This window comes from Dermochelys coriacea, chromosome 15, assembly GCF_009764565.3.
Source record: "Dermochelys coriacea isolate rDerCor1 chromosome 15, rDerCor1.pri.v4, whole genome shotgun sequence".
NCBI classification, from domain to species: domain Eukaryota; kingdom Metazoa; phylum Chordata; order Testudines; family Dermochelyidae; genus Dermochelys; species Dermochelys coriacea.
The window spans coordinates 20893942-20921139 of record NC_050082.1 but is presented as its reverse complement, the minus strand read 5'-3'; the positions used below and the strand labels follow the sequence as shown (position 1 = coordinate 20921139).

Below are 27198 nucleotides of genomic sequence, written 5' to 3'. Positions count from 1 at the left end.
TTCTTTGTCCTCTGGACAGTCGAATTGGTGGACAGTCAAGTTTTCCCACACTGCACCACAAACAAAGGGTTAGAGCAGCCACATTTTGGGAGGGCACTAGGAAGTCTGGGATATGGGTTGTTGGACTCGGGCCTACACAATGCAGTGTAGATGTTGGAGCCTCAGGTTGGGACTAAGGGTTCAACCATTTCTAACTGGAGTTACAAATAAGTGTAGATGCTCAAGCCATAGGTTAACAAACCCAGAATCTGCTAACTTGAGTTCTACTAAACCTGGAATTACAGTGTAGACATACTCAACGAGGCTACTTATCTTAGCTAAAAAGAAAAGGAGTACTTGTGGCACCTTAGAGACTAACAAATTTATTAGAGCATAAGCTTTCGTGAGCTACAGCTGTAGCTCACGAAAGCTTATGCTCTAATAAATTTGTTAGTCTCTAAGGTGCCACAAGTACTCCTTTTCTTTTTGCGAATACAGACTAACATGGCTGCTACTCTGAAACCTATCTTAGCTAAGTTATGCATCAACTGCAGTGCTTTGCAAGACTAGGTCACAAGAACCTTTATCATATTGCTTAAGTTGTCAATTCAGAAAAGTCACTGTGTGCTAATGATGTTTGATATCTGCCACACTGCTCAAGACTACATCAGCTTAAGTGAAGAACAGCCACCTATGGAAAAGATAAGATATGAAGTCGATGTTGCAGGGAGCAACTTCAGAATGAAAGGGAATGAAAAGTAAACAGTATTTAAGTGTCGTTAATCTATTCGTATCAAACCGCTACTTGCCACCTCGTTCCAAGATGACTTTGTATCAGTGTCTAGCAAGAGGAAATTCTACATAATTAGAAGAATCAAACATTCACAGCTTGAGGAGAGTCAAGGATCTTTGAGGCAAAAACTGAAATCTCACTAAGCTTTCTTGTCAGCACAAATCTTGCCAAATGGGAAATGCTGATGGTTCAGGAAGTCTTATAAATTAGCTATAAGCGGAAGGAGCTGCTTTGCTGGTGTGCAAATTCTCTTAATTAAAGGGATGATCATGGGGGTCTTTATCAATTGATTTTGGTCGTAGATAAATCAACATGGGAGTTACATTGTTTCAAATGAACATAAATTAATAAGACGATATAAATAAACAAAACCTTCATAGAAGCCATCTTCATCCATGTCTCCATACACATAGAGGTATTTTCCTGCTGTAAGGGGGAGCTCTGCTTCTGGATTTTCATTTGGTCCATCAAACGGGTTGTAACTGCAGTGAAGCACAGATGGAAACTTCATTCACGCAATGAGTGTTTTGAGTGAGTTACAACCCACACACCACAGAATAATAATCGTACAGCAGAATGTAGTTCTAAAAACTGCACGAGAGTAGCTATACAGTCCCATCTTCTTGCCTCACCTTTTGAAATACATATTTTGGCAGGAAGCCTAGGGGAGTGGAGTCCCCTTTATATTAAATTATTATTGTTATTTATTATTCGTATTACTATGACACCTAGGAGCCTTAGCCATGGAGTAGGACCCCACTGTGCTAGGTGTACACAGAAGAAAAAGAGGGTCCCTACCCCATAGGGCTTACATAAGAATGGACACACTGGGTCAGACCAATGGTCCACCTCAGCCAGTATCAAGTGAGCTGTAGCTCACGAAAGCTTATGCTCTAATAAATTTGTTAGTCTCTAAGGTGCCACGGGTACTCCTTTTCTTTTTGCGAATACAGACTAACACGGCTGCTACTCTGAAACCTATCTTCTGACAGTGACCAACGCCAGATGCTTGACAGGTAATGAACAGAACAGGGCAATTATCGAGCTATCCATCCCCTGTCATCCAGCCCCAGTATCTGGCAGTCAGAGGCTAAGGACACCCAGAGCAATGGGGATCCATTTTGTTAGTTTTATACCTGCTGTCTATTAATTTCATTTCATCAGGTGACCCCTGGTTCTTGTGTTATGTGAAGGGGTAAATAACCCTGCCTTATTCACTTTCTCCACACCCCTCATGATTTTATAGACTTCTGTCATATTTCCCCTTAGTCTCTTTTTAATCTCTTCTCCTGTGGAAGCTGTTCCATCCCCCTCATCATTTTTGTTGCCCTTCTCTGTACTTTTTCCAATTCTAATATATCTTTTTTTGAGCTCAGGTGACCAGATCTGCACACAGTATTGATTTATATAGTGGCATTATGATATTTATTCTCTTATCTATTACTTTCCTAATGGTTCCTAACATTCTGTCAGTTTTTATGACTGCCGCTGCACACTGAGCAGATGTTATCAGACAACTCTCCATAATCTCTTTCTTGAGCGGTAACAGCTAATTTAGACCCCATCATTTTGTATGTACAGTTGGGATTATGTTTTCCAATTTGCATTACTCTGCATTTATCAACACTGAATTTCATCTGCCAGTATGTTGCCCAGTTTTGTGAGATCCCTTTGTAACTCTTCACAGTCTGCTTTGGCTTTAAGTACCTTGAGTAGTTTTTTTATCATCTGTAAACTTTGCCTCCTCACTGTTTACCTCTTTCCAAATAATTTACCTAACTAACCCTTTTAGGCTCCTTGAATATCCCAGCCTATGTCTTTACTGAATTTTAAAACAACTATACAAAACCTTATATGGGTCTTTTCCTAAATCATCTCTATCAGGATCTGCTAATTTTCATGAATTATTCTTCTCCATAAAGCAATCAATTATAGCAAAGTCTGACTCACACTCAGAGAAAAGCTTTTAGAAGGCATAAAGCATTTATCAGATATTTGCACTACATTATGAATTGGCAAATCCTGCTGAATACCCATGATGGATAATCATGCTAGTAATAATTCCTTGAAATTCTTGTGCTCTTAGTAGGCCAGCAAACAGTTTATACCTTTGCATCCATCAGAACTTCAGGATTAAGGGAACATTAAGGGCCCAATACAAAGTTTACTGAAGTCAACAGGAGGCTTTGCATCAGGCCTCAACCCCTCCAGCATAGGCCATGTGCTGGACTTCCATCTGTGGATCAGGAAAGCATTTCACATGCATTGATGGAAGAGTCCTTTCAATCCCTCTCTGATGAGCTAGGCAAGTAACATGACCCACATTTATACATATAAGGAATGTGAGGGCCAAAGGGATTCTGGGCCTGCCTAAAGTCAAACAGTGAGGAGGTGTCAGAACCATGCTCAGGTTCTAGGTCTCTGACTCCCAATTCCTCCGCTCTAACCACAACACTGTGCTGCCTCTCTAGCACTTGGAGATGTTGTCGGGGGGGTTTTTGGTGGTTGTTTTTTTTTTTTTTTTTTTGGCATTTACAACAAATACAATTTTCCTTTTCTTTAAAAAAAAAAAAGAACATAATGTCCAAATTGAACGTAAATGTTCTATGTTGAGCATGCCATGTTAGACTTGCTCTGATGTTACAAGCCAATGGAAAGTGCATTATTTTAAATCTAGCATAAAATAGAAATTGCACTGTTACCTATAACAACAGGTTTGGGTTTGTTTGTTTTTTAAAGCCTACAAAGAAAGCAATCTTCATCTGTTCTTTTTCTCCCGGCTCTTCAAGTATGACTGCAACCACTTAAAGTTGATATATAAGGCATTTAGTCAATCAATTAATAATCTTTTAGTTTCATGCTGGTTTGTTTAGGAACTTTCTTCAGTTGGGTGAGCTTTATAGTACTTGTTGCAGAAATGAAATCATGTTCCTCTAGAGAAAATGAGTTTAATTTGAGCTCAGCATGGGCTCTGCCTTCCTCTGGGCTCTGAACTGTCTCCTCTAAACTCTGCAGTCCACTGAATATTACACTGTAATGGAACTGGGACTGGCATGAATCCTCCTCTTTGTTAGCCAGGTTAATTCTAGGGAAATTTAGACTTAAATTTAGTATTAAAACATTTTGATTACTGAGATTTGCAGTATCAGGGAGTGGTACTCGTGACGGCATTCCGCGCCAAAATATTTAAAATTCTGCACACAATATTTTAAAATTCTGCAAATTTTATTTGTTAATAAATAAATAAATGTGGAGGCTCCAGCATGGCGGCAGGGAGCACAGGCCACTGACTGCACAGAGGTAGGAGATAACCCTGCATCCTCCTCCCCCGGACATGGACTCGGAGGTAAAGTGGCACTTGACTCTGACACAGTGCAGGGACCAGGGCTTTCCCAGAAACATCCCGGGGCCCTGCCCCTCCATGCCAATCACACTAGATGTAGACAGGCAGGCTCAGCACACCAGGATCCAAGTATGGAGGTGCTTAGTGTAGGGAGATCCAGGTGTGGGGTGATGGGTGGGGCCCGGATGCAAAGGAGATCTGGATGAACACGGGCTCATGCGGGGGGGGGGGGGTTCTGGGTGCAGACACAATGAGACTCTGCAGGGGGATCTAGGTGAAGGTGGTGGGGCTCAGCACAGGGGATCTGGGTGTGAAGGGCTCAGCAGGGAGGTCCAGGTGCTGGCTTAGTGGGGTGCAAGTCCGGGTGCTGGCTTGGTGGAGAGTGTGGGTGTGGAGGGCTAGTCAGGTTGGTCCAGGTGCAGGTGGGGTGAGGTTTGTCGGGATGTGGGTTTGAGTTCAAAGGGGTCAGTGTGGGGGCATTCTAGGTGCAGGAGTGGGATCCAGAAGCAGGGATGTGGAGTTCGGTGGGGGGGGCTAGGTGCAGGGGGGCTCCAGATGCAGAGGGTGAGTGAGGCTTGTCGGGATGTGGGTTTGGGTTCAGGGGGGTCAGTGTGGAGGGTGTTGGGTGCAGGGGGTGAGGTTTGGTGGGGCAATCTGAGTATGAGGTGGGTCTGGATACACAGGGGATTGGGCGGATGGGGAGCAACTCTCCATATAGTGACCCCTCCCCACCATGGCTAAGGAGCAATGGGGGCAGGGAGGGGGGAGGTGCGGTGCTTCCTGCAGCCAGAGAGGTTTCTGGGGGTGAGTCTGACCCAGCCCTGGCTGCCAGGCCCACAGCTGGGGGGGGGAGGAGGGGGAAAGGAGGCAATTGCCCAGGGGCCCTTTTAAATCACTCCAGCAAGCCATGCGCATTTGACCCTCTGGCCCCTGTGCTTTAGGGGGCCCCGTGGGCCACTGCAGTCAGTCCTGGAGAGATGGCATCCCTGGAAGTTGACGCATTCGTCATTTCCACCCAGGGCCCTGCACCCCCCCATCCTTCCCAGCCCAGCTCCTTACAGAGGAAGAGGAAGTCCCATCCTTCCCAGCCCAGCCAGGACTAGGTGAGCCTGGTACAGGGTAGGAGACACTGGCTGGGGCATTCTCCTCCCCAGTGATTTACCACTCCATTGGCTAATCCTAGTGCCTGAAACAACGCATTCATGTTGCTGGGGAGTGATGTACGACCACTCTTGCGGCTTCCCTTTGCTTCCCTGTCAGAAAGTCATTTTTCTTTGGGGAAGCAAAGAAATCTGCAGGGGAGATGAATTCTGCACCCACACAGTGGGGCAGAATTCCCCCAGGAGTAACTGAGTGCCAGCAGGCTCAACACACCCAGATCAGTCAGCAGACAAGCCACACTTTCACAAGAGCTCCCATGCCATCTAGAGAGCCTGTGTGCAGGTGCACTGCTGGCACTGCTCCTCTCAGGAAGGAAGGAAGCTGAAGTAGAGAAAGCACTTCTAAAAGATTAGGCTTGTGTCTCTATTGAAAACCTTTCTGTAATGGTCAGACACAGAGCCTGAATTAATGTAGAATGTTATCATTTACATTCTGAGACTACCCTTTGCTGATTTGAAGCTATTTATACACTGAGAAAGACACTATTAGCAGGATCCCTTCTGACAAATGTTGTTTGCTCTTCCCTGACCTCCATTTCCCAGGCCAGCTGGTCAGAAAATGACCTGGGCACAAACCCGACCCCCATCTGTCTGTAGGCAAGTACAACCCAAAAGGCAATGAAAAAAACTGCATGGTTCCACTGTGCAAGAGCATGGGGGTAGGATGCGGAAAGCCTGCACAAGAAAGCCTGCACTCTCTGTGAACCACACAGCTGTGCTTTGTATTTGCATAGGGGAGCTCCATCCACTGCAGTCATGAAGTTGCTTGGGGATGAATGTGGGAGGGGTCTTTGCAGATGCGAATTCACCAGACAAACCCATTTGCATGGAGGGTGGGGCACACCTTTTGCCCAGGTTGTGGAAGTAGGGTGTGGTTAGGATTCTGTCCATTTCCCTAAACCCCACTGTGATTCGCCCCTTTACTTAGGGTTGTGTCTGAACAGGACTGGGGCCTGGACATTAATTACATCTCCAAAAAAAAAAAAAAAAAAAAAAAAAAAAAGTAAAAAAACCCCACAATTTTGGAATTATATTTTTTTCCCCCAGCTGTTTATGTTACCTATAACGGGCGATGCAAAGATGGACTTTCCCAGAATATCTTTGCTTTGAGGTATTGGAATTCCGTTCATTATCCATCTGTAAAGAAATAAAGACAATAGGATTTATACTGTTGCACCCACTGCTATCCTGAAGCTATCCTATATAAACTAGCCTGAGTACATGCAACACTCCATATGACATGAAACAGAGTCAGATATAGGCTTTCGGCAATTCATTTTTATTTAGAAATATGTAGACTAATAATTAATAGTAATTTATCCAAAGTGTGCTGTTGTATTTTAAGTAAAACTTCAGCAAGTTAGTCCCAAGATGACTTATTGTAAATGATTAACCTAGCATTGTATACAGTGTTAGTTGCCATTAAAATGTCAACATTTATACAGTTAGCTCATAATGGCATCCTATAGTTAGAATAGGAAATAACTGTGGTACCTTAGATACCATTGACTTGTAACTGTAAGCGAACGTTGATTTTTTTAAGTTGTGACCAGTGTTAACTTGAGAATCACACCAAATAAAACTCTCCTAAATCAGTCCCCATCTGCTGAATTCCATCCGCTCCACTAACCCAGTGGAAAAATATATTAGCTCTGAATTCACCATGATGCTTAATTCAGCACAAAATAGCAAAGCCATAATTTTGACTCCACCATAAATTGATGAGTAGAAAACCTAGTGATTAAACTGTTTCGCTGAGTCAACATAAACAGATCCCATGTATTTTGCATCTGCATCAGATACGTTCTTGAAATTCAGTGTACTGAAATAATAAAAACTCTGTTTCTCCTGCTTGATACTGGGCAGAGTTCGTAAAGGAGGGATACGTTTCTCACTGTCCCGTTTTACGATTTGCTAGACACCTCTAGGAGAACTGGGATAGCAACTTCTCCTTAAAACAGAAGTACCAAGTTAGGCTATGGAGTCAAGCAGGGAAGCTTTCAGAGGGCTGGATGGTAACCTCATAATCCAGGAAACAGGCAGGTACCAGACTGTGATTTGGAGTCACCCTCTAGTTCCTGCTGCCCCCTAGTTCCAGTTATGAAGCAATGTGCTCCAGCAAAAATGCTGGTGCAAGTCATTTTCTTCTCTGCGCTGGCTTTGGGGCATGGGCTACTCTCTTGGTGGGCATAACCAAGACTCCGGACACTCCCCATGCTTTCTTGCCTGCCTGCCTACTTGTCACCCACCACATGGGAATGGGAGCAGCAGTTGGCACTGGTGATGTGCGTAGCCTGTACAGTGGTGTATGGATGCTCCTTATGTCCCGACTCCCTACATATATGTGTGCAGCTTAATGATTACCCTAGAAGCAGAGCCAGAATTCTTACTAACTGTCATGGAAGTTGCGGGGATGTCTTTGTGGAATGGACTGAGCTCCCTTTTGATGTCAGAAATTACAACAGCAAGTACCACTCAGATTTTATATTTAAAAAAGACTGATTTCCTTAAGGTGTCATTTATATACTTTTCTCCTTGGATACTGGATATGGTACCTTGGTGTGTAACTAAACTTCCTTGTGTATGTGAGAGGTATGCAGGGACCACATAATTACACTTAGAAAGGCAAACAATGAGCAATTCAATTAAAAACTGCTTGACATTCTCAGTGAGAGACAACTGAAAAATAATAGAAGAAGGGAATTAAATGTGACATGCACTTGTTCTGCTCTGTGCTGTTAGTTCTGCTTCCTTACATTTGGTTGCTATGTTGCCTCTTCTGGCTTCACTGCTCCTGATGCAGCCTATTCACCAAGCAGGGACTGCTCACACCTCCCACTAATGGTATTAAGAGTTTATCTGTATGTGTTTCTTGGTCAATAGACCCTGAGATGTGGATATAGAGTGGCATATTAGTAGAAGCTAGTAGGAATCTAATTCTTTTGTAGAATATCCTGTATTACACTTGGATTTTTAACGATGTCCACAAGCATTTTGATGTAATAAACTTCCTGGGGTTCAGCTGCAATCCCTATGTTATAGCCACAGCATCTGAACACAATTTCAGGCTATTTACTTTTAAAATGTTTGACAGAGGGAAAAATCAGGACTGTATCCAATAAAATATCATTCCAACCCTCACTGTATTATAGTTCTATTTGCCCTCATGGAACAGTGTTACAGAATTTAATGTAAAATAATAGCCTTTTTATAGATTTTTTTAAAAAATGATCCCATATATGTTTTTAATAGAAAATGAGATCCCACTGAGAGAATTCTTTAGCCTGGTTAAGGACACCTACAGATAGGACCTTATTCTCTATTAAATCTGACTGGGATTTAAGAACATTTTTATAGAACCCTATAACATTTCTACAAGAGGCTTTTGGGTTTCATCCTTATTCACGTCTATAGGAGTTTTTTATGTGGGTGTTGAGACTGTGCCCATGGTGAGATGAAGGAAAAGGAGTCATAATCAAGTACATTGAAGAACTTGAATGGTGTTTCAGTGGATTTCCTGCTAGTCCTGGGATGTGTGAAGATTAGCAATAATAAAATATTGTGAAGACCTCTGCTGAATTTTTCAAAAACTGCAAATAAATGCAGATATGGTAGGAAGCTGGATGGCTGAGGGGATTTTCCAGTTTATAGGCTCAAATTTAGCTAAGAATGGTACCCTAGAAATTGGTCCAGGTGGCAATATCATTCCAGTTACTAATGAGTGGATTTCCACATCATGAAAACAAAGCAAAGAACAGGTCAAACAGAATGATCCACTTCTCACACCTAGAAGTGGCCTTTCTAGAACAGAGCTGAGGCACATTGGCAGGGCATCGGGTGGAATAGTGCTCTTACAGGTGCATTATCTGTCCTGTGAATAGAGGATTTACGTCAATCTAGCACCACTAATGGGCACAAAAAAGATAGACAAAAATGTGATACATTTTACAAGGACTAAATAAACAATCTAAGCAAAAGACAAGAATGCAAGGCAGTCAGCAAAGATAAAAAAACATAGCTGATTTTCATCCTACGTATATATGAGGCTCAGAACAGAACAGCCGTCTAGCTATAAAACACTGCTTAAACCATGCTGTCAAGGGCTGGGATTTTCAAAGACATCTAAGGGGCACCTAACACTCTCATTGAATGAGTGGGATTTGGGCACCTAACTTGTTGAGACTCCTTTGAAAATCGCAGCTCAGGTTTCCTAGGTGGGATTTTCAAACCCCCTATGGGTTTGAAAATAATAAATCCCATTATTTGTGCTCCCAAATGGGTGCTTTTGAAAATCCCAATCCTTGACTCTTTAGAAGTGCAGTTAAACACTGAGGTGCAGCACACCTGTCCCATTGAAGAAGGAAGGCTCTGGCCGATCAAACACATTCCCAATGTCATCAACTTAAAAAGACTCACGTCTGAATCAAATCTGCATCTTGGGCTGCCGGATCTTGACCTGGACAGAAAAGTAGGTTTGACGGACAACTGTTCTGGTTTGTCACCGGATATCTGCAGGGGTCGTATAAACTCCGAAATCACACAACGACTTCCAGAGGGGCTTTCGTTACCTACCCGTAAATAAAAACACAACAATTGGTGGCACCCTGGTTGGCAGTCACAGCAGAGGCATCACATGCTGAATGGGTCACAAAGTGTGAATGACATCTGGCCCCTATTAATGGCCCTTTCAGAGAGGGGCTGACAAAGAGTAGCATGGAGCAAACATCCATTGCCACTTCCCATTCTGTACCTATTCAGTGAACTAAAAGTTCCGAAAAACTTCTAATGGACAATTATAGGGAATGTGAAGACATTTTAATTTCAAGATCAGAGCTAAGGAGCAAATAAACATGAATCACATCCCAATTTTTATCGACCAGTTGGAAAAGAGAAAAGATTATTATATGAGATGACTATGTGTTCTAGTAGTTTCACACACATGCTAAGATTATTTTTCATGTTGGCATGAAAAAAACCCAACAAGCCTGCTTGTAAATACTGTCTATTTATTGGCAATAATAATATTTAGCTTAGTACTTTCATTAAAAAGTTTTAACTAATTAATGTTCAATACCCTGTAGGGAGATAGGTACGCACTACTGGTCCTAATCCTCATTTATAATAAGGCACTTTTACGTCACCGTGCACGTGCAATGGGACTTAACCTAAGTGAAAATATATACGCAATTTCAGATCTTTTCACTGCCAGAGAACAACCAAGTTCTACTATCTCCATTCTGCAGATCAGGTAACAATGTCGGGTAAGTGTCTTGCCCAATGCTACATGGTAATCAGAGTCAGAGTAGAATTAGAATTGGGGTTTTTTGTTCCACAGCCCATATTCTAAGGCACAAACACAATCATTAAACTGTCTAAAAAATGCAGGACACACATTAAGGGAAAAAGGATAAAATTCTGGAGACACTTTGAACATTTTTTTTTGCTTGTAAAGATGATGCTAATAAAAGATAGAATACACCCCACTGTTAAAGGAAAAAGAGACCTGATCCTGCAAGATGCTAAGCAGCCTGAAGTATTCCCAGGGTCAAGCCCTAAAGGCTTGTGAAATACGCTTTTAAAAAATGTGCTACCCAAGGCTGCAAGGGGGATTGATAAACGTGGAATATAAAACGCTGCCCTACGTTTTCCTTCACCAGACTACTCCTCTGGAACCACAAGAAAGAAAACAGGAAACAACAAGCTAGGGCTAATTATATCTAAAACAGCAGCAGCTGCAGCAAAACCACAGCAAACAATTTGGGCACTGCTGCCACAATCAGATTTCTCAGCCTTCCTTGCCTTTCTTTTTAATACAACTAGTCCAGGCCCTTATTTTCAAGTCCTGGTCACGTGTGAGGTTGGCAGCTCCTCTCCAGTTGTGCTAGGAGTTTGAAACGTGGTGTTCTGTTCTTGAAGTGCCTGCTTCCTCCGGTTACATGCCCCTGAGAATCATCCACTGTACCACAGAGGAGGATGAGTTCCAAAAAGACATTGTCAGAGGGTTTTTTGGTATGTTCCTTGGTCCAACTTGATTCATTCGCTTTGCACCATTTTAATTTTACAGCACGTCCACTTAAGCACCTTGACGGCAGGGAAATATACAAGGCCGAACAAAAGATTTATTGCAACCAGCCCTGGTTGCAGCAATCTCCATACTGGCAAAGGGCACATTTTTTATTTTTGGAATTTCTTTCATACTTTTAATAGAATAATGATCCCCTTTCAGAAACCTGTTGCTAACTTGGCTCCTTCCATTCACTGTTAATGCGTTTGCCACACCAGACTGTCATTCTAGAGTCTACAAATAATTGCTCCAACTGCAACAATATATTAAAAGGAAACCAGTTCTGAGGCTCATGTCTATTGAATTTTCCTTGGTTTCATTATATACACTGCAGTGTGAGTTCTTCCTAGGCACCAGGTGAGTGGAAAGTTCCTTCGATACCCTACCCCTTGCTGTGTACCGGATACAGGGGATTGGCCAGAATTTGAGCCTACATTAGATCAGACAGAACAACCCAAAAGCAAGATCCTGGAACACTGTTCATGTCATGGGAATTGATGGGGAACTCAGAAAGGGATGTTGGAAGAAGTAAGCTTTAAGGAGGTATATGAAGGAGGAGAGAGGGTGCTCAGCAGGAGATAACAAGGAGCAGCATGATAGAAGGTCCAAGGCTGAGAGTGGAAACATGAGATAAAAGGCAAAAAGGACTGGGAAAAGCAAAGACAGAGAGAGAGAGACAGAGACACAGAGACAGGGGAGATGGGAATAAGTGCCCAGATGAAGAGGGGAGCCAAATTATGGGGGCTGTGAAAGTCAGGACATGGTGCTTGACTTTGATGCAGTAGAGAACAGAGAGATGCAAATGCAGATGATGTGGTTGAAGCAGCAGAAGACTTTAGCAGCTACATTTTGGACAGACTGGAAAGGTGAGAAGCAGGGGAGGTAAGAGAAAAGGAAAGATCACAACAGTCAAGCAAAAGATGATTGAGGCATGGAGAAGGATTTTAGCCGTGACGGACAGGAAGGTAATGTGGGTTTTGGTAACAGAGAGAAAGTAGTGACAGGACTGAGCAAGAGACTGAATGTGGTGGGGGGAGAGAAGAGAAGAATTACTGCTCAATTTTAGAAAGAGGGAAATAGAAAGAAATTAAGTAACTTGCCTTGAGCTTCTTCATTCTACTGGATCAGGCATGCACCTGAGAGACAAGAGGCCTGAGTTTTAATCCTGATTCTGACATTGATTTGGTGTGTGACCTTGGGCAAATCACTCCTACCCCTTCTGTGTCTCATTTGCCACACCTGTAAATGGGGACAATGATGTTTTCCTACCTAGGTCAGCGAAAAGTGGCAGAGGGAGACACTTCAGCAGTAATTCCAACCATTCAAGAGGGATTTGGTTTCCAAATCTGATTTACTGCTTCCTGAAATGTCACTTCCCTCTCAATTCCCCCTTCTCATTCAGCTATATCCTTTCTCCCTTCCTCTAACAAGTCCTATCCTGAATGCCAGCAACTGTTAACTTCCTATGCAAGAGTTTGTGAAATGACAACTGCTGCTCCTGAAGAAATCCCTCCTCCCTGCACTCTTAGCCCTACAGGGCGTCTTCCATCTCAGACTGTAATAAAAGCAATTTCCTGAACCAGCTTAAATCCATCACTCTATTTCCAAGGTACTGTACCATACTAGGTAAAAGGTAAAAATATGAGAACAAACTATGGACTAGCTACAGTGTAGATTGTTAATTGTTAGCTATTGGGGACTTTGTACAATTGAAATCATTTTTTGTTGTTGTTGTTGTTGCTGCTGTTTAAGGTGATGATTACTTATTTTTAAATAAAGTGTCTTAATTTGTCCAAATTCCAGCAACCAAGTAGAGTTTTATGGTTTTTTAATTCAACAGAGATTTTATAAAAAGCTACCGTAAGTGCAAATGACTTCATTAACAACAATCAACATCAATTAGCAAAAAGGCAAATTGAAACTCATATATGAAACATGTTGTAAACCTCTTGAACTCTCTTGCTCTTGGAGTTCTATAGAAGAAGCCAGCCCCTTTGGATTAAGTATGCATAGATATAGTAACATAATGCTGCATCTGTAACTAAGATTAATTTTACAATCAGAATATGTTGGGATCGCAAGTTATATTCTCTTTTCACTCTGGTGCAATGCCTGTGGCGTCACTTGGTTTGCATCACAATAAGTACCAGGAGTTTTTGGTCTTATACGGACGCTTCTCCATTTATGAACTCGTTGGAGACTAGGAATACATACATCCTTCCCCTCAGCCCAGTAGTCTGAAAAGTAACAGTAATAATAATGATAAGGATTAATAATAGAATTCACTGGAGGACAACAATGCGTACATGTTTCCTGAAGGCGAGGGTATTGGCCTGGTTGAAGTCACTGCTCTGCCTGATTCTCCACAGTTTTTCATATCAGATCAGTTCCAATCAGGCAGAGCAGAGAGTCACACCTTTTGGGAGTCTATAATATGCAGGCAAATATTTTTTTCACCACCAATTTCCAAGCAAGAGAAAGCTTGTTCTCATAGTGTTTTCAGTTAGGACCAGGAGTTGCACTGCTAGTAAATTTGCAAGATAAAGCCTTGTTTTATGAAATTTTTCATAAAAAAATATGTAGTTTTCCTTGTGAAAATACAAAACCCAAATCTATGTAGTTTTCCTTATGAAATACAAAACCCAAAATATGTAGTTTTCCTTGTGAAAATACAAAACCCAAAATATGTAGTTTTCCTTATGAAATACAAAACCCAAATCTATTTTACTTTTCCAGCTTCTCTTCATATTTATTATAAAGCAATTGTTCAAGAATCCTCAAAGCCTGATAAGGCAATGAAAAATTATCTCACAGCAACACAACAACTGTGAGCATTCTATTGCAATGTTAGTATCTCAGAGTGATGCCTGAAGAACATTACAGTTTGGTGTTATCGATCCCCAAATATCAGCACACCAATTGTCCAGAATTGATTTTCTTTTCTCCTCCTCCTTTTTAATTGGTTTATTCCCTTGCATCACGGAAAATGCCTCCACTGACAAATCCTTCTTTCCTTTAACGTATGTAGTTTTCCTTGTGACAAAATCCACGAAACTAAGTCAGGAGGTGTTTGGAGCCAGATCTTCTTCTGGTGTAAAGTGGTGTAGCTCCATTGACTTCAATGAGGCTATGCCGATTTACACCAGCTGATGATCTGACCTGTTAACTTAATTGAAAAGAAAGAAAGAAAGAAAGAAAGAAAGATCATGATAGAGAACAAATGTCACTGATTATGCATTATATTTAATTATTATTTGCATTGCCATAGTACCTAGAGATCCCATCCAAAGACCAGGGTTCTCTTGTGCTAGGCACTGTACACATAATCACTGCGCTTTTCAGCACTGACAGTCAGGCAGCTGGGTGGAAACTACATTATGGGTCCCTTCCAACTATCCTCAGATAACCTCCTGACCAACAATACTGCCTCAGTCTTTAAAAATTGTTTATGCGTAAGAGGCAGTGAGCAAACTCAATTAGTCACAAGGAGGAGTCGCCTTTGGCAAAAAGAAAAGTCACCTGGCAAAAGCTCAACACGCCTCTTTGGGAGACACACAATGAAGGGAACAAAGTAAAATTGAGACAATGATATGGACCTCCCTTATGAAGCATTTCGAGATATACTGCAGAAAACCACTGTATAAAAGCTAGGTGATTATTATTATTATGGTAAGTAAGGCACGATGAGAATGGAAAATATTTAAACATATCTTCCTTATTTTTAAATTAAATTCATTCATTTAAAACCTTGTTTTTACCTTCTTTTTAAATTAAAATAAAGGGGCATTTTCAGTCAAGTTTCACTGTGGCTAAAATGGCACTTTAATCCATCATCACTACACTGACCACATCCTGTTAAGTATAATCAACATTCTAGGGAAAAGTAAAAACCTAACAGATGTTATTTGCATGGAGGGCTTCTCAAAGTATTCCATCCAAACTTTTTGGATGGAAAACTGAGTTTTCATCAAAACTAACATTTTTTGTGGAAACGTTCTGCTTTCCTCATTTTTATTTATTTATTTATTTATTTTTCATCAGGTTTGTGGTTTTTTCACAAGTCAAAATTTTCTGCTGAAAGGTTTGACTAAAAAGAAAATATTTTCTTTTTTGTTGAAATTTTCCACAGAACACCTTCATTTTTAAATCCACTCTACCTACAGATTCCTTTCACAGAAGGAAAGAGAGGGGAAAAAAAGCAAATGTAACTGACACTAAGTCAGGATGAGTCTCTGCCCCCCTACAGTCTACTGCTGTCTCCAAGCTAGTGAGACAGCTCCTTTAACCCAAGGACCTTCTATATCCAGAGGTCCTATGATCAGTTCCCACAGACAATCCACCCAGGGGATCATCACACAAGTGGTGACCTATACTGGGATATGAACTGCTCTTGATCTCTGACACTCAAGACAAGCTTCCCAAAGGCTGTTTTTTCACAAATAACGAGGAATGATCGTTAGGTCAAATTTTACTCTCAATTACATTAAATCTCAGTAAATTCATTGCAACTCCAATGAAGTCAGAGAGCTACTCAGAAATGGCTCCAGGGTATACAGCTGAATCAGAGCCAAATTCTGCTCTCTCACACACACACAAGCAAATCCCATTGGGATTTGTTTATATGAGGGTTTAATTTGACCCCTAATTCAGCACATTCCTTCAAATAAAAGTATCAGCTCTTACCTTTGCCTATGGAGGTGGCTATTCCGTTCATTAACTGGGACAGAGATTTACTAGGGGAGCCAAGAACATCTGAGGATGCTACTGAGTTACTGCTCAAGAGATCAATCTTTCCAGCTTGCTGCCGAAACTTCTCCAGTTCCTTGGAGAGGAGGTTGAACTGTTCACTCTGTGTCCGACATTTCTCCTCTAGCTCTCGTACCTTGGCCTGCACAACCAAGACATAAGAGATGCATCTGAATGGGATCACAGAGAGCTTTGGTCAGATCAGACTGTCAGAGAGTATCCAGAAGCAGGGATGGGCAAACTAGTTTGGATCCCCCTCTTCCTCCTCCTAAACATTTTCCCATATTTAGAGTCACACCCTTTGGGAGTCTATAATATGCAGGCAAATATTTTTTTCACCACCAATTTCCAAGCAAGAGAAAGCTTGTTCTCATAGTGTTTTCAGTTAGGACCAGGAGTTGCACTGCTAGTAAATTTGCAAGATAAAGCCTTGTTTTATGAAATTTTTCAGCCCAAATATTGCTGATTCAGAAAAGCAGCCCAGCTTCTCAATGATTCTCCAAACCAACCCAAAATTCCGGATCTCTTTTTGAGGTTTGCCCATCCTTAGCCATTAAATCACAGCTTACTTAATTGCTATACTAATGTTTATAGAAAAGCAGCGATGGTTCATGCAGAATGTTGGTCTAGCTGTTGGCTGAATTCTATTTCAAAATTAATGTACACAACTAGATGTGCCAATCTGTCCAGAAGTAATCCAGACACCAGCCAACAGGGTATTACTCATAAGCTTGAGTGTAACAAACATTTTGTCATTGGCAGGCTTTGCCTTTTTGTTTTAATTCTGAGGCATCAAGCTGTGACACAGCAGAAATTATGTGGAAATTATGTAACAATCTGATGCATTATTTCCTAATTTGATGTTTTATCACATACCAACATTCTTTTCATCCCATTTAACCTCCTTCCCTTCCATAGCCCAAGGAAAACAGCCATGATAATGAGTGTAAACTGGCTATGAATTAGATCCATTTTTCCCCATTTAATTGTTGCTACTGGAACTTTTTTTTAGGGGGGGGGAAGAGCAGAATTTTTCAAGTGGTGCATGAGAAAGACAGCTGAATGGCTACTAGTTTCTACATAAAAACCATAGCTGTATTACATCCAGATGCCTCACTATGGGCACCAAACAATTATATGACTCATGGCAAGGCTAATGATGGAATTCATTCGCGGGCTCTCCTGATGATGAGCCTCAGTAATTTAAAATGTTCAGTAGTTTCACCCACATGCCCCCTGGAAGAACACATGCATTAAAATGTCCCAGTTTCCTGATATAGAATGGAGTATTATTTTCTCATTAATAAAATATTTCTAAAAATACAAGCAAATCCGAACGTATAATTAATCTCTTCAAATTCATAAAATGCAAATTGGTTTAATCTTGCTATAGAAATATGAACACATTTGGCTGATGTGAGTATTCTGAATGGAATAAGAGATAATTGGAAAAGACAGAGACAGTGTGAAGAGTTCTAAACAAAGTCGAAGCGCCTTTGTTTTTTATTCTTCCACTGTTGGCTTAGGGTACCCACATACGAGCCTTTTCTATTTGTCACTTTGCCACTGATTAGCAATTAGTTGAAAACTGGCAATAGGGCTTCTGCGTGCAATTTGAAAAGAAAATTAAATAGGCAACAGCAGTAAAAGGATTTAGGTTTCTAGAATCCCAGTCTTTCCAATGGAGAGCTTTGGGACTAGTTATCAACTCTGTGTGCAAGAAATACCCTGAAGCTTTCCAGTATACAACCCAAGCATTCAAAAATCATGAGTCAGACCCTGAAAAAATCATGAGATTGGAAAATAAATAAACAAACATGGGGTTCTTTTTATTTGCCTTTTGGGCTTTGAGTCATTAGCATTCACAATTTGAACTTTTCTCGGCAACCTGGAGGGCTAGAAGCTTTTTTTATTTTTTAAATGGAAGAAAAGATTCTGATATGATCACAGAACTGATGCTTTAAGGAGAAAAAGTACCATGAAACTTGCAATAAAACAGAGCTGCCAACCCTGCATGTGCTTGTTTTCTAACACTAGACAACTGGTTGCTTGACTATTAATAGCAAAAAATGAAATTCAGATCTGTGCAAGGGCTCAGCCCAAGGCCTATACACCACTTAAGTCCCATTTAAGACCTATTATGAGGACTTTAGGGAGATTTAAATGCTGCGCAGACCTTCTGCACAAGGATGAATTTCACCCCACTAAAATAATGTCTACAGAAATCAAAACAGACCTTCAGAAAATTACACAAACACATCTTGCTGTCATTGATAATCTCTGACTCATAACTTAAACACAGCTAAATAACCGACACAGTCTTTTCATTCATGTCACCATCTTTAATATTATATGTAATATTTTAAACAGGACTTAATTTATGAGCAGATTTATGTAAAAATGACTGTTCTTGGCATATACCAAAAATGGCTTTAAACTTCACACTGGTAATCTGCTAACAAATGCACATATGGATTCAGATTACATTCTAACATAAAATACTCCTGTGAATATTTGAAGTTATTTACCGGTTTCTGACGTATGGTGAAAAGCTCTGTAGATTTCATTTATAATGATCTGATTTTAAGTTAATGCTCTTGCCCTTCCAAATCTAAATAAAATGGCTCAGAAGAGGCTGGTAAATGGCAAAGGTCATTGAGTTCTTACTGAAATTAAAGTATTAGCTACAATTGTTTGAAAAGATGCATGGGAAATCTGCAAGTCAGGAATGTTTCTGGTGGTACTAAACACAGTACTGTGATAAAATAACACTGAAAAGCTACACAGAAATAGTTGCATTATTATAACTCTGCCTATTGCTAACAGAAACCACATGCTAACCTCCCTGAAAAAAATGTAACAGTCTTCCCCACAAAACCACAATCAGCATATACTCTCTCCTACTACAACTCTGCTGCTCACTTCCCATTTCCAGATCATTCAGACAATATTGACAACCACATTCCAACATCACATGGCAACTGCCAACATCCTAGATGCTCCCCAATTGTACTTCACATGGCCATACAGCAAAACATGGCGACAGCCCTAGTGGCACTAAAAGAGGACATCCTTATGGCCAAGGAAGGAGGCCGCATCTAGAAGCTCATACTACTTGACCTCTAAGCAATTTACGATGCAGTCACTCACATTCTTTGGTTGGCCTTTCTGCATGACAAGGCTAGAATAGAAGGCTTAGCATTGGTACAGTCATTCCTCTCCAATGGGACTAAAAATATGGCAATAGACAAGTGCTCTGCTTCCTCAATTGCCCTCGCTTCTGGAGGCCCTTTGGGAGCTACTTTGTCCCTGCCCTCTTGAATATCAAAATGAGACTCCCTGGAAGATGTGGAAAGATGCCATAGACTGAGCTGCCAACAATACATTGATAACACCCAGCTGCAATCAACACCATCATGAAGATGTCATCATACCTAGAGGAGAGCAGCTCCTGGTTGAAGAGTAGTTGGCTCACACACAATCTGGGCAAAACTGAAGAAACTCTTTGAAGAACTAGCCAGGGTCCATATGCCCCCCGTCTCCTGTTCTTCAAATTGGTGAGAACTCTGACTAGGGTGACCAGACAGCAAGTGTGAAAAATTGGGACGGGGAAGGAGGGGGGTAATAGGAGCCTATATAAGAAAAAGGCCCAAATATCGGGACTGTCCCTATAAAATCAGGACATCTGGTCACCCTAACCCTGAAAGTCCTGTTCAAAACAGCAATTAGCTTAGAAAACCAGTTGGCATCAGTGACACTGAAAAATGTCTCACTAAGAAGCTTCACCTCTTACTGCAGATGGGGACTGTGACTCACTGTCTCTGGATCCCAAGGTAGCATCAACTCGAGATTCCAGCTTGTGCATAACATGTTTCTCACCTTACTCTTATGCACCGATCTTTCCACTCACTCCTTATCTGCTGCTGTTGATAGTTCCAGGCTTTCGTTCTGATCATCAGAGCCATCAACAGGTTAGGACTCAGCTACATCAATGACTACGTTTCCATCCACCACTCACCAAGACAGCTGTGCTCCTCTGGGACAATACAGTTCACAACACCATGGGGCAGCCACAGACAATTAGCTCTACAATGAGGGGGATTGGCTGTGGAATGAGCTGCCATACACCAGAGTCTTGCCAACTTCAGGGTATGCTGCAAGACACTCCTCTTTGACAAAACTTTCCCACCATAACAAAATTAACAGGATGGGGAAGAAGGAAAGAAGCAAAAGCAGAGATTTCTGTACCAGGGAAAGGAGAAAAGCCAAACACTCTTGATATCCCTTAGGGACCTTGCTATGAAGACCTAATTGATCTGTGCAGTGATCAGCAATATAGAAAAACCTAATAAAAACTACAGATAGATAAATTCGCCATATTCCATATTGATAAATCACTGTTTACACTGCCTTGTATCTTCTATTAAATAAGAGCCACCTGCAGGATCAAACTTCTGGAGTCTCTGATCTGAAATCCTAGAGCAAGTGGGGGTAGTACAGTACGTGACCATAAGAGGCTACTTAGTTCTTTATATAGCACTTTTCATCGTTAAAGAGCTTTACATTTGTCAGAGCTGTCAGGAAAGAGATCACAGCAACAGAGACTTGTCAGTAAGGAAATGGGGATTAATAATATGAAGAAATAAAAGCCCAGTGATGTATTTTCTGAGAGTTCTTTCAACGTGTATCTTCATTTTCATAATACGTATTTACAGTTTGGAAAATTTCTAATAGGCACTGTTTGTTTAGTGCCAAATTCTCTTTTTAGATGGCCCTATCTCCCTGAATAACCAGAAAGGATTGATATCACCTTTCATATTCAAGACACGATCCCCTGAAATTCTGTGTCCCCTTCAAAAGCATAGGGGAAAGATTTTCAAACAGAGCTTAGTACCCAGCAGCTTCTATTTTGGAACCTAAATGAAATATTTTCAAAACTGTTCATTACTTTTGACAACCAATGGGGCTGCTGGGTTCTGAGCACTTTTGAAAACCTGGCCACTTAATTTAGGTCTCTAAACTGGAACTGAACTCTTGAAAATACAGTTTCAGATCATAAAAATAAGAGCAGAGTTTGGTCAAAAGTGGGCAGTTTACAACAAACCTTGAAGATTTTTCTAAGCTACCCTCTCAAACGGGTGTCTCTCTAATTCATTTCCTATGCATAAATGCAGACGCCTTTATGTATCAAAAACAGGGAAGATGTGTGAAGGTTCTATTTGACTACAAGACTTTTGCCCCACTTTTTGCTGTATTGGAGAATCAAATGGAAAAGTGATTATATACTCACTTTTCAAGTACTCAGATATCAGGTGCGTTTCTGACATAACCTGGAAAACTTTGGATTCATAAATCAAGGAGTAAACCACCATGATTCACATATACATAGTAGTATATGATAGTGCATAAGTAGTGATCAGCAAGCCACAAAGTATTGAGGTACAGTTAACCTCAAAAAGTGTAGATATCTAATAAACTGTGAATATCAGAAACAAAGGATTATGATTCCATTAGAGGATAAAACAGAAGCCAGAGCGTCATGGAGAAAACTCATCACAGATATGCTGAATTACCAATAGTAGCAAGAAAAATACAGGAAATCACAGCAAAAGTAAATTGCTTTTTGTACAAATGCACAAAATGTTCAGATTTCAAGTTTTCTTTTATGCAAAAATTTATGTTTAAAGATATTTATATACAGTATGGCAAAAAATACCTTTCATCAGCTTCAACATTAGCTTGTTATATTCTGCTATAGTTCTCTGATGACTTAAAAAAACTCATCAGGCATAGAGACTCAGACAGTGTCATACCACTGACAGTTTTTAGGAAATATAGAATGCACATTTTACATTTCAGATATAGTGTTATCTTGATGCATTAGGATTTATACATATAGAAGAACATTCATCCCACATACAGGACATACATAAATATGCTGGATCTCTTATGATGCCAGGGGTCTCACTGATTGCTAAATTTTGTTGGGTGGCTGGAAGGCATTTTTCTCATATGGCAAAACAGGCAAATGGCTGTGTGGGTATTTTCCACCTTCCATCCAGCATCCCAAAAGTCCCGCTCTGGGGTTTACAGCATTACATTTGTTGCAACTTTAGCAGGTTCCAGTGTGGTGGTGGGTTTAAAAAAAAAGGGGGGGGTTAATGCGAGTCCTTGTACCCAATGGGCTTCTTGGGCATGGACCCCAAACACAACACGATATGGTGAGGGTGTATACTTCTCTGTCTTGCACAGCCAGGGATTCCCCATTACTCACCTCTCCACTTCTGGTGAGGATGAGGGGAATGAGTTGGGACTCTGGCTTCCTGCCAAAGTCCCTAGGCAGCCTTAGTTCTGTAGAGACTGTGCCATTTGTGCCCAGCTGAATTCCACACTGGAACAACCCTCCTAGGTAGCTCCATCAGTGGTTCCTCATTGGTTAATAGTTTAATAAAGTTGCTGCCGCCACATTTAATCATATGATGGTGGGCATGTCTCATTGTTTCTGTATCTGCCTCAAAGTATCCCAATGCACAGAGGCAGCACAAGACCTAAGCACCACTTCTGAATTTGATACTCCATTCCATAGCTTTATCAATCCAGCTCAGCTCTAACCAAAATGGGATACTAATCCATGGTTTCCTTAAATTAGAGACCACTTATTGTGCCCAACTGTGCAATAGTTTTGTGAGAAAGCCATTTTCCACAGCAGACTGGATTGAATCTATTTCACGTGTGACTTTCCAAACTTCTTATATAAATATTATGTATAGTGAACACTGGCGCTTTAAAGCCTAAAATGGTTTCTAAAATCTAGAATGAAGCAGATTTCTTCTATTACAGGATAGATACTGTTTGCACAAGGCAGACATAAGACTAGATGAGCCGCTTTCCAGGTGGATAGTTTGAATTCAGGCTAATGATGAAATCACATTTTCTGCTCCCAGAATATCACTTTATAGATTTTATCTTTTCATGTAGCCGCAGTACCTTTTGGTAAGTGGCTGAATAATTTAGCCACAGGTGAATACATTTGTAAATTACTGCATTGTAAAATTTCCTTTACATTAACAAAGAATCTATCTCAATTCAGACACAATCCACACAGTCTGAAAGTCACAACTTTGCATAAAACACTGAACCATTCTTACTGAGCATACTCATAAGAACACTACTTCAAGTTTGGTATCTGAGCTGCTATTAAGAAATCATGCCATGTTCAAAGGCTAGCCTCTTGCAGAAAGAGTTGGTGGCTTTGGTAATTTGACTTGCCCTCCTCCCTGGGTTGTAACAATACCAGTGCCAAGCATGCTTGCATAACAATGGTTCTATCATGTATTCCATGCAAGGGAAGGCAGGACTATCACATACATTTTGAATGGAGGGGAATAGGGAAGGGAGAATTTATGCCCTAAAATACCTGCATGCTGTCCAAGGTGTTCTGGGTGAAGTGCAAAGCAATAAATTCCAAACAAGACACAGTAAACAAAGAGATGTGAAATAAAGAAAGAAATAAAATACAGTTTTGAACACTTTTTTTTTTTTACATTTCTGAACAAAATATATTGAAACAGTTACCACAAGTAAAAACATGCATTAATGCAAATCACACTGTACATTTCAGAAACCAGAAATCAATACTGCTGCTGATCTTGAATTCAAAAGGCAGATTAAATAAACACAATGGTAAAATGAATAGGCTTAGTGAAACATAAAACAAAAGGCTAAGAAACTTTGTTTGATGGGGTTATGCAAAACAGAGGTAGCAGACAAATCAGGTAAACAGAAATTTTGTTTGGCTTTCAAGGTATATACATTATCATTTGTCTGCTTTATTTCCACTTATTTCCCCTGGTCTCATATACTTTCCAGAAGGCACTCAATTATTTTTTTAAAAAAATCAAATATATATGATAATAAATTAAGCATATGAGTAAAGCTTTTCCTGTGGAGAAATACACTTTTCAAGGAAATAATACATAAATAAATTAACTAAACAGAATCTTTTTCTATAGATGATCACTGCAACAAAAAGTTCTGTCTTCCATCAACACATGGGAGGTAGGTGCGTGGATGGAAGAACTGGTTGCACAGAAGAAAGGGAGGACTAGAAAATATATATTTTTTCCAAATGAAGCATTGAAAAGGTAGTAGCTGCAGCCAACCTATTTATGGGTATCGTCTTTCTAATGAATTTATATATTATTAAGTGGTCATTAATTCATAGTGACTTGTGTGACATTTGTGTCAGGCAGAAAGGAACAATTTGTTACTCATCACTGACAATCTATTATGTATAAAATAGAAATGAACAATAAAAAGAAATCTGGCTGCAATTAGACTGCCATTTTACTATTTCATATATACTTATATATGTTACTCATCCAAGTGCTACAAATAACACAATAGGAAGATAAAACAAAACCAGAATATGTAGTGACCAATACTGAAATTAACTGAGAGGTATTGCTTACCACAGGGACTTATTCATAGCACCCAAGTGTATTAGTAATATAGACCTCCACAACCTTTTCAGCCATCATAGGACTATGGGCCAGAACCTGTGAGGTGCTGAGCACCTTCAACTGCTAGAGAAGTAAATGAGAGTTGAGGGCACTTAGCACCTTGTAGGAGGTATTCTACACTTCCAAACATCAACCACAGGTTTCAGAGTAGCAGCCGTGTTAGTCTGTATTCTCAAAAAGAAAAGGAGTACTTGTGGCACCTTAGAGACTAACAAATTTATTAGAGCATAAGCTTTCGTGAGCTACAGCTCACTTCATCGGATGCATTTGGTGGAAAAAACAGAGTAGAGATTTATATACACACACACAGAGAACATGAAACAATGGGTTTATGATACACACTGTAAGGAGAGTGATCACTTAAGATAAGCCATCACCAACAGCAGGGGGGGGAAGGAGGAAAACCTTTCATGGTGACAAGCAGGTAGGCTAATTCCAGCAGTTAACAAGAATATCAGAGGAACAGTGGGGGGTGGGGTGGGAAGGAGAAATACCATGGGGAAATAGTTTTACTTTGTGTAATGACTCATCCATTCCCAGTCTCTATTCAAGCCTAAGTTAATTGTATCCAGTTTGCAAATTAATTCCAATTCAGCAGTCTCTCGTTGGAGTCTGTTTTTGAAGCTTTTTTGTTGAAGTATAGCCACTCTTAGGTCTGTGATCGAGTGACCAGAGAGATTGAAGTGTTCTCCAACTGGTTTTTGAATGTTATAATTCTTGACGTCTGATTTGTGTCCATTCATTCTTTTACGTAGAGACTGTCCAGTTTGGCCAATGTACATGGCAGAGGGGCATTGCTGGCACATGATGGCATATATCACATTGGTAGATGCGCAGGTGAAGGAGCCTCTGATAGTGTGGCTGATGTGATTAGGCCCTATGATGGTATCCCCTGAATAGATATGTGGACAGAGTTGGCAACGGGCTTTGTTGCAAGGATAGGTTCCTGGGTTAGTGGTTCTGTTGTGTGGTGTGTGGTTGCTGGTGAGTATTTGCTTCAGATTGGGGGGCTGTCTGTAAGCAAGGACTGGTCTGTCTCCCAAGATCTGAGAGAGCGATGGCTCGTCCTTCAGGATAGGTTGTAGATCCTTGATGATGCGTTGGAGGGGTTTTAGTTGGGGGCTGAAGGTGATGGCTAGTGGCGTTCTGTTGTTTTCTTTGTTGGGCCTGTCCTGTAGTGGGTGACTTCTGGGTACTCTTCTGGCTCTGTCAATCTGTTTCTTCACTTCAGCAGGTGGGTACTGTAGTTGTAGGAATGCATGATAGAGATCTTACTACAGGACAGGCCCAACAAAGAAAACAACAGAACGCCACTAGCCATCACCTTCAGCCCCCAACTAAAACCCCTCCAACGCATCATCAAGGATCTACAACCTATCCTGAAGGACGAGCCATCGCTCTCTCAGATCTTGGGAGACAGACCAGTCCTTGCTTACAGACAGCCCCCCAATCTGAAGCAAATACTCACCAGCAACCACACACCACACAACAGAACCACTAACCCAGGAACCTATCCTTGCAACAAAGCCCGTTGCCAACTCTGTCCACATATCTATTCAGGGGATACCATCATAGGGCCTAATCACATCAGCCACACTATCAGAGGCTCCTTCACCTGCGCATCTACCAATGTGATATATGCCATCATGTGCCAGCAATGCCCCTCTGCCATGTACATTGGCCAAACTGGACAGTCTCTACGTAAAAGAATGAATGGACACAAATCAGACGTCAAGAATTATAACATTCAAAAACCAGTTGGAGAACACTTCAATCTCTCTGGTCACTCGATCACAGACCTAAGAGTGGCTATACTTCAACAAAAAAGCTTCAAAAACAGACTCCAACGAGAGACTGCTGAATTGGAATTAATTTGCAAACTGGATACAATTAACTTAGGCTTGAATAGAGACTGGGAATGGATGAGTCATTACACAAAGTAAAACTATTTCCCCATGGTATTTCTCCCTCCCACCCCACCCCCCACTGTTCCTCTGATATTCTTGTTAACTGCTGGAATTAGCCTACCTGCTTGTCACCATGAAAGGTTTTCCTCCTTCCCCCCCCTGCTGTTGGTGATGGCTTATCTTAAGTGATCACTCTCCTTACAGTGTGTATGATAAACCCATTGTTTCATGTTCTCTGTGTGTGTGTATATAAATCTCTACTCTGTTTTTTCCACCAAATGCATCCGATGAAGTGAGCTGTAGCTCACGAAAGCTTATGCTCTAATAAATTTGTTAGTCTCTAAGGTGCCACAAGTACTCCTTTTCTTTTTGAAAACATCAACCATTGACTCAATGAGCTTTTAATCAGTCTCTAGCAGACTACATTACTACATTTCTGCTAGAGCTAGGTGGGAAACAGAGCTGGAAATTTTTTTGAGATTTAAAAGGTTTTGCCCATTCTGAATCAGGACAAATCACCAAAATCTTGAACATTTTTACAAACCAACAATCATAAAATTTTTTAGTTTGGGTCAATTGAAATGGTTTGTTTGGATTTTGACTTTTTTTGTTCCTTTTTTTAAACAGTACAATTTGCTTAAATTTCAAAATCAAAAATTGTTTAGAACAGAAAAAACAGAATTT

The 27198-nt window shown here is 40.8% G+C and overlaps 1 protein-coding gene across 27 annotated transcripts in view; it reads right to left on the bottom strand.

Annotated features, from left to right (window-relative positions):
• The window catches only part of RIMBP2 (RIMS binding protein 2), a 293820-nt gene that overhangs the window by 60192 nt on the left and 206430 nt on the right, over positions 1–27198 (bottom strand). For 12 of the 27 annotated variants that reach the window (XM_043497942.1, XM_038373952.2, XM_038373955.2 and 9 more), the window contains 4 exons: positions 16023–16227; positions 9692–9843; positions 6336–6412; positions 1145–1254 (listed from right to left, as the gene is read on the bottom strand). In XM_043497942.1, coding sequence (XP_043353877.1) covers positions 1145–1254; positions 6336–6412; positions 9692–9843; positions 16023–16227 — 544 coding nt within the window. Of the gene's footprint in view, positions 1–1144; positions 1255–6335; positions 6413–9619; positions 9844–16022; positions 16228–23502; positions 23524–27198 lie in introns of all 27 variants that reach the window. The other 15 variants (XM_038373954.2, XM_043497944.1, XM_038373946.2 and 12 more) reach the window with 3 other exon arrangements.